The 7,534-nt window shown below is 58.7% G+C and overlaps 1 protein-coding gene across 2 annotated transcripts; it reads left to right on the top strand.

Moving 5' to 3' along the window:
• The first annotated feature begins 132 nt into the window (after window positions 1-132).
• Window positions 133-7,232, top strand: ACTR1B (actin related protein 1B). Of its 2 annotated transcripts, none has more exons than XM_017871847.1 (11): window positions 133-151; window positions 1,843-1,907; window positions 3,136-3,211; window positions 4,289-4,414; window positions 4,766-4,890; window positions 5,128-5,344; window positions 5,459-5,551; window positions 5,658-5,832; window positions 6,583-6,644; window positions 6,898-6,938; window positions 7,130-7,232. In XM_017871847.1, exons 3-11 carry the CDS (start codon window positions 3,155-3,157, stop codon window positions 7,230-7,232), a joined length of 999 nt encoding a protein of 332 aa, XP_017727336.1. In that variant the 5' UTR covers window positions 133-151; window positions 1,843-1,907; window positions 3,136-3,154. The 2 variants fall into 2 exon arrangements, with proteins under 2 accessions (XP_017727336.1, XP_017727337.1); XM_017871848.1 differs by lacking the exon at window positions 133-151 and adding an exon at window positions 1,446-1,463.
• The last annotated feature ends 302 nt before the right edge of the window (window positions 7,233-7,534 follow it).

The following is a 7,534-nucleotide window of genomic DNA, read 5'->3' as shown; positions in this document are numbered from 1 at the left end:
AGCCAGGGGAGGGCGGGCGCCCCGCCCCGGGGCGCACGCGGCGGCGCAGGGAGAGACCCCGCCCGCCTCGGCGCGTCCTCCTCTCACTGCTTGGCCGTCGCCCCCGCCGGGCCGCTGGCTTCGCTCCGGGGGCGCGCGCCCACTTGGCCCTGTAAGGCCGGCCATGGGGCGAGCCCCTTCCCCGACCCCTCCCCGAGCTGGGCGGGGAAGTTCAGGGGAGCTTGAGTGACAGCCGGGCGGCCGGGCGGGGACGCGCCCCGGGCCCTTCTCAGTTGAGAGTGCGGTCCCTGGGCAGATTGCGACCCCAGTCCCTTTCCCCGTCCTTCGGCCCTGGCTCTGGCTGCCTGGCGGAGGTGGGGTGGCATTTGTCCTTTGCACACTGCTGGCTTCATCTTTGAGGCTGCACCCCGAGGCAACAAATGCAGGATACTCTGTCACCCACATGTCCACCACCATCTGGTTTGCCTCTTGGCTACTTTGACTTTCTCCTTAAATGCTCCCTGTGCTGGGCAAACATTTCACAGCCAGCAGGGCAATGGAGAGTTCATGGCCACTCTTCCCAGTATCAGCAAGCTATTTGGGGTGCAAGCCTCAGAGGAAAGATGTCAGGCTTCCTGTGGTTTTGGCCTTCAGCAGTGGGGCTCGGCTTGCTCTCAGCTGCCGTAGGAAGATTTCTGGCCTCCGAACTCTGATACGGGGAGAAGATAAGGGCTGGGATCTTTGAGTCCGCCCCTAGCTGGGTATCTGTGTCTGGTGTGCGGGCCTTGGAGTTTTTGGTAATGAGTCACTTCTGCTCTTTCTGGGATCTGTCTCCCTCCCACATGACCCCGTGGGGTCCCTGAATGGCTGTCTGTTTTGGAGTACCCATGTGGGCTCCCTGAGTCACAGCAGGGGATGTTTAATAAGGAGGCTAGCACTGAGCTTGGCGACGTGCTGTCACACCAGCAGGACGCTGCAGGAAGGAGCAGGCTACTTCCTTTCTTGATGTACAAATAACTTGTATAGGCTAATCAACAGGCTTCTAAGTTCAAAGGGCTACTGCTAGGCCCCTTGGGGATTCCAGCCTCTCCTCTGTAACTTGGAGATGTTTGTTTCTGCTGCAGACTCAGAGGGTTGCGATGAAGAGCGGTAGGGCTGCGTTGAGAAGCTGGCCCCTTCGCTGGGTGGGAGGTTTCTCATTGCCCCGTTCTTTGGGGGATCCTTAAGTCCGGCTGCCAGGTGGGGGCAGCGATAGGAACAGGTTCTCCTAGTAGTCTCTGGGGAAGCCACATGAGGGGAGCTGCCAGTCATCCCATGCACCCATTGGTCTTCTCCAGCAGGTCCTGTAGGTGGTCCATGTTCCATGCCTTCTGGGTTCTTGGGGGAGAGGGAAGCTGTTGAAAAAACAAAACCCATGCAGAGGGGTTTCTTCTAGCTTTTGGGAGTAGCATGTGCTATGGAATCCTGCTGGAGCCGACCATGAGGTGTGCAGAGGAAGGTGCCCTTCATGGTTTCTCTATCTCTGTATTGACATTTTGGGCTAGCTCATTGTTAGTAGTGCAGGCTCACCTGTGCACTGTAGGATGTTTAGCAGCATCCCTGGCCTCTGCCCACTAAATGCTAATAGCATCCTCCACTGCATGTCCCCTCTCCCCAGCTGCCAGACATTGCCAAATGTTGCCAGGGCAGGGGGATACAAAAATTGCTCCGTCTTGAACCATTGATGTACTTGTAAATGATCGTGGCAGGGTCCCTGGCTTCCTCCTTGGCCTGCCTTGACAGGGCAGCCAGCTGTCTCCATTGCAGGGGACTGGCTTCATCTGGTGGTGCATGTGAGCGGTTAAACTTTGTTTTTCCTTGCAGGGTTCGGGGGTGATTAAAGCTGGCTTTGCAGGAGACCAGATTCCCAAATACTGTTTCCCAAACTAGTAAGTGTGGCTCGGGCAGCAGCCTCAGTCCTTCTGTTTATCTTCTGTGAGAACATTAGCCTTCTGTCACAGCACTCTTTGAAGACAATTTTTGCCCTGACTTGTATGGAAAACACCAAATTTGTGAGGTTGACACTCTTGAGAGAGCACTGAAAGAACAAGACTAAGCGCTGTAGGGTTCCCCTTTGACTTTGGAGTCTCTCATTTTGGTCTTGTTGAGCCAGCAAGGAGGAAAAGCAACCAGGATTTCCCTGGGGATGGGGTGTGGTAGCAGCAGCAAGAATAAAGGGAGATACCTCCAAGGGGAGCCCTAAACTCAGATCAGGAAGAGTGAGGCATTAGATGCACAGCCACCCTTTCCTCCCTGAAAGTGTTTTCTGCTGGACTTGTTTTCAGACTCTAGAAAATGTCTTGTTTCAGTTAAGAGGGATCCTTTGCCCTGTGTGGTACTGGTGGAGGTGGGAGTAAGAGAGAATTGCAAACCCAGAGAGCCTGGGGTGCCCCTTGCACCCGCCGTGAGCCCATTGGGAAAGTTGCCCTTAGGAGCACCTCTTCATGGAGGCTTGGGAATGAGTGGCTGAAAGGCAGGAGGCAGCAGGGGGTCCTAGATCCCCCCCAAGTGGCAGGCTAGCCCCAGCCCGACCTGGTCTGGGACAGAGCTAGCGTGGTACTCCCTGTCCAGCTTCAGCATTCCTTTCTGACTGCGTGGGTATAATTAGAGGTTCCTTTGCCTTTAGTGGTAGCTCATCAGATCCTACAGTTTCCAAGAACTGAATCTCTGATCCCAAAACGCTGGCAGCAGGGTAGGGTGGCATTGACTGAGTGAGAGCAGGGTGCACAAGGGAGCCCCGACCCAGCTTCCTGGGGCTGTCCTCCCTCAGTCTGTGGATGGTGACGGCAGCCCTGCCCCACCGAAGTCAGGAGCGTGGGCCGAGTCACTGTGGCTGCAGGAAGCTGACCCTCTACAAGGGCTGGGCCATGGAGGACTGGGTTCTGGTGCTCAGATACGCAACTGTCTGTGCTGACCATGCCTTCCGACCCTGAGCTTCTCATCCTGCCTAGGCCCCCTCTCTAGCCCCAAACCCTATAGGCCCCAGTTCCAACCTGTGCCTCCCAGCCACATCCTGGTGTTCGGAGGCCAGGTACCCTCTGGGCAGCTGTGGTTGGATTTCAGTTTTTCTGGACACAAGCTCCCTGCCCTCCTTGCTGACATTTTCTGTCCTCACAGTGTCGGGCGGCCCAAGCACATGCGGGTGATGGCTGGAGCCCTGGAGGGGGACCTCTTCATCGGACCAAAAGCAGAGGTAACATCGAGGAGCCTGCCTTTCCCTGGGTGTGGGGTCCTCAGTTGCAGGGGCATGGCATATGTGAGACACCCATGTTCTTGGGCCTCTGCTGGTGACCTCCTGGTTACCTCCTCCGGGCTCCAGCTGGGAAGTGCTGGGCAGGGGCATCTCGCCCTGAGATGGGGCCACGGTTCCTCTTCTGGGGAGCATGGGTAGAGCTCATCGTGTCCTGTCTTTTAGAAGCTATTTGGAAGCTACAGAACCAAGAACTGATTAAAAAGTGATATAAGAGTCAGAATCACACACTTGATGTCTGTTCTAATGAGGCCATGGGGCCTCCTCTCACACTGTAGCCGGGATGCCCCACCGAGGGACTGCACGGCCTGATCAGACCCTCAGGAGAGCATGTGTGGGTGTGGGGAGAACAGCAAGCTGAGCTTGGCCAAGGGCAGTTTAGGCGCCTGAGGAGCATTGCGTCGGGTGCCGGGGCGTGGGGCGTGCCTGGTTCTGGGCCCAGAAAGGGGAGGCCTGAGCTGGAGGTGCGGAGTTGGGGGTCTCGCAGATGGGGTCCGTAGGAGCCGAGGTGGTGAGAGGAGCTAAATGAGAAGCTGAGCTCGGTGAGAAGGGGCATGCCTGGGGGGACATCGAAGGGCAGGTGGAAGCAGCACGTCAGTGCATGCAGGGGACTGGTGAGGACCGGCCAAAGGGCTGGGGGAAGAGGCGCAGGTCAGGGTGCACAGGTGGCCCCAGAGGGGCCATGTTGGGCGGCTGCAAGGCGCCGGCACTGGCAGAGTGCGAGGAGAATGTGGGGGATGTGCCGGTAGCGGGAACGGGGAAGAAGAGGGTCTGCAGATGTGGGGGGGCATGCTGCCGCCCTCTCCGATCCCCCCAGCCGAAGCTAGCTGGGCTCTGAGAGCCTGAGAAGCTGTTAGGCAGGTGAACCCATGCTGAGTTCAGGACCCACCACAGACCCTGGGACACAGACCCAGTGGGCAGGGGCGGTTCTGGGCAGGGCAGGTGAGGGGCAGCTTCCAGGAGGGCGGAAAGCAGCACTGAGCAAGGGTCGGGTGCCACACTCCCTTCCCACCCCGCCAGGAGCACCGGGGGCTGCTGACCATCCGCTACCCCATGGAGCACGGCGTGGTGCGAGACTGGAATGACATGGAACGCATCTGGCAGTACGTCTACTCCAAGGACCAGCTGCAGACCTTCTCAGAGGAGGTGTGGCGGCTGCCCCTTCCGCATGCTCCGCATTCTCCTGGCTGTGCCCCTCTCCTCCGCGTCCCTCCTCGCCGGGCTCCCACATTTCCCCTCTGCATTTCTAGAGGGCCTGCTGCCTTTCCGTGTGTGTCTGCGTGCGCATGCATCCCCAGTGGCTGCTAGGTAGCATCTTCCAAAGAGAGCCGGATCTCCGGAAGAGAAAGTGCCAGCAGATAAAGGGATGATGCCCTCGGGAGGGGTAGGGGGCTGAGCCGCCTGTGCGCCAGCGGGTCGGTGTGGCTCTCTGGAAAGAGCCTTTCAGGGCCTTGCAAGTTGCTTCCTTGCCTGCCTACAACTGTCCCACCCTCGCAGCATCCTGTGCTCCTCACGGAGGCCCCGCTCAACCCAAGTAAGAACCGGGAGAAGGCGGCAGAGGTGTTCTTTGAGACCTTCAACGTGCCGGCCCTGTTCATCTCCATGCAGGCTGTGCTCAGTCTGTGAGTGCCCCCTCAGCCTGGCCTCCCTGAGTCCCGTCCTCCCTGTGCCGTCCTCCTGCTTGCCATGACCAGGGTCTGACTTCCCTGGAAAAACGACCCTGGATGACTCTTCCTCTAGGGAGTCCCTCATGCCCTTTGTTCAGACTAGAAAATGCAGACGTGCCAGGGTTCCTCCCCTGGGTGAGGAGGTCCCCGTGCCTCAGTGGCTGAGGTGAGGGGATGCTGACCTGGTGACAGGTACGCAACGGGACGCACGACAGGAGTGGTTCTAGATTCGGGGGATGGGGTCACTCACGCCGTGCCCATCTATGAGGGCTTTGCCATGCCTCACTCCATCATGCGGGTGGACATTGCCGGCCGCGACGTCTCCTGCTACCTCCGACTCCTGCTGCGCAAGGAAGGGGTTGACTTCCATACCTCGGCTGAGTTTGAGGTTGTCCGGACAATCAAAGAGGTGACGAGGGGCAAGAGGGTGTGGACACGACCTGGGGTGAGGAAAGGGTGGCACCAAGGAAGGCACAGGTGTCCCAGGTGCAGCCTTCTGAGGGCTGTGTCCCTGCCCCCACAGCGAGCCTGCTACCTGTCCATCAACCCACAGAAGGATGAGGCTCTGGAGACGGAGAAGGTGCAGTACACGTTGCCAGACGGCAGCACGCTCGATGTAAGTGGCCGGGCCTGGCACTGGAGTGGCAGCCAATGCCCAGCCTGGGGGAAGGGGTGGCCAGCTTCTCCAGGAAGCCTGTATGCCTCAATCTTGTACACTTCAGGTGGGGCCTGCCCGCTTCCGGGCCCCCGAGCTGCTGTTCCAGCCGGACCTGGTAGGGGATGAGAGTGAGGGGCTCCATGAGGTGCTGGCCTTCGCCATACACAAGTCCGACATGGACCTGCGCCGGACGCTGTTCGCCAACATCGTGCTTTCGGGCGGCTCGACGCTCTTCAAAGGTACTGTGGCCTGGGAGTCGGTGGTGGTGGGGCGAGGGCGGCTGGACCCTCAGCGAGTGCGCCTCCGCCCAGAGCCATTTTCTATTGGCTTTTTGGTGGTGCTCAGCGGACATTTTTTTTTTTAAACAGACCAAGATTTAAAATTAAATTTTGTTTACTCTGTGGATAGAGGAGAAGTTTGCACAAGCTCTAAAGTGTGTTGTGAGCATTGAGCAAGGAGCCTGTGTGGCTTCATCTCACGCTGCCTCTGCGAGGATGCAGGGCCCACAGGCAGCCATGGGGCTGGATCATTTCTCAGCCTTGCCCTTCATCCTGGGAAGAGCTGCTGATAGAAGGCCAGCAGTGGGCCGGGCGCGGTGGCTCAAGCCTGTCATCCCAGCACTTTGGGAGGCCGAGACAGGCGGATCACGAGATCAGGAGATCGAGACCATCTTGGCTAACCCGGTGAAACACCCTCTCTACTAAAAAATACAAAAAAAAAAAACTAGCCGGGCGAGGTGGTGGCACCTGTAGTCCCAGCTACTCGGGAGGCTGAGGCAGGAGAATGGCGTAAACCTGGGAGGTGGAGCTTGCAGTGAGCTGAGATCCGGCCACTGCACTCCAGCCTGGGCGACAGAGCGAGACTCCGTCTCAAAAACAAAAAAAGAAAAGAAGGCCAGCAGTAGCTGGGGGCCCTGACGGTTGGGTGTGGGAGCTAGCAGCGAGGAGGCTGGGTATAGACCCCAGGCTCAACCAGCTTTGTGTTCACAGGCTTCGGAGACCGATTACTCAGTGAAGTGAAGAAGCTTGCTCCCAAGGATGTCAAAATCAAGGTGAGGTTATAGAGACTCCCCCTGGGGCGCTAGGGCGCTGGCAGCCTCAGCATGGGGAGGAAGGGTGGATGCTGCCTCCAGACCTCCTCACTGGCTCGCGTCCACCCAGCCCTGCTCCTCCCAAGGCCACTGCTACCACTCCCCAGCTGATGCCATTGCTGTCGGGCTTCAGGACCTGGGGAGGTGACCCCAAGGCTGGGAGGATGGCTTCTGGGTGGGGACCCACAGTTATGTGGCCACTTCCTCCCTCTAGATCTCAGCCCCGCAGGAACGGCTGTACTCCACGTGGATTGGGTGAGGCGGGGCTCAAGGGAGGGCTCTGGGAAGAGACCACTTTACCCTGGATGCTCCTCCCGGGGTTGGCCCAGGCCAGGTGGAGGTGGGTGGATTTCCCTCCCAAATTAGGGAAACGGAACTCTGAGCGCCCAGGAAGGTGGTTGGCTCCCCGACAGGTCCCCAGCAACACTATCCCTCCATCCCCACAGCGGCTCCATCCTGGCTTCGCTAGACACTTTTAAGAAGATGTGGGTGTCCAAAAAGGAGTATGAAGAGGATGGCTCCCGTGCTATTCATCGCAAAACCTTCTAGTGCCCAAGGAGGGCAGGGCACATTGGGAGACGGGGAGGGAGGGCAGCCAGAGCCTTTAACCCTTTTTGGTCTGGGCTTGCATACTTGGCTTAGGGTCCCCTGCATGCCCTGAACCCCTGGGTGGGCGGCACAACAGTGCCCCCCTGCAGCCTTCCCCTCTACACACACACGACACGCACATAGGAGTAACATTGAGCTGCATGGACAGGAGCCTTGAGCTGGCGCATGGGAATTGAGCGCCATGTCGGGCTGTTCTGGGTATCCCCCTGGCAGGGCCAGCTAGGCCTGTGGTTCTCTGCTCT

This window comes from Rhinopithecus bieti, unplaced genomic scaffold (genome assembly GCF_001698545.2).
Source record: "Rhinopithecus bieti isolate Rb0 unplaced genomic scaffold, ASM169854v2 scaffold_6935, whole genome shotgun sequence".
NCBI classification, from domain to species: domain Eukaryota; kingdom Metazoa; phylum Chordata; class Mammalia; order Primates; family Cercopithecidae; genus Rhinopithecus; species Rhinopithecus bieti.
This window is presented reverse-complemented; position numbering and strand designations above follow the sequence as displayed.

Bases quoted from the DNA above. Each gene is read 5' to 3' on its own strand.
- ACTR1B (XM_017871847.1), top strand. From the start codon at position 3,155: ATGCGGGTGATGGCTGGAGCCCTGGAGGGGGACCTCTTCATCGGACCA. The intron at 3,212-4,288 runs GTAACATCGAGG...CCACCCCGCCAG, and splicing joins TCATCGGACCAAAAGCAGAG to GAGCACCGGGGGCTGCTGAC. The intron at 5,345-5,458 runs GTGACGAGGGGC...CTGCCCCCACAG, and splicing joins TTGTCCGGACAATCAAAGAG to CGAGCCTGCTACCTGTCCAT.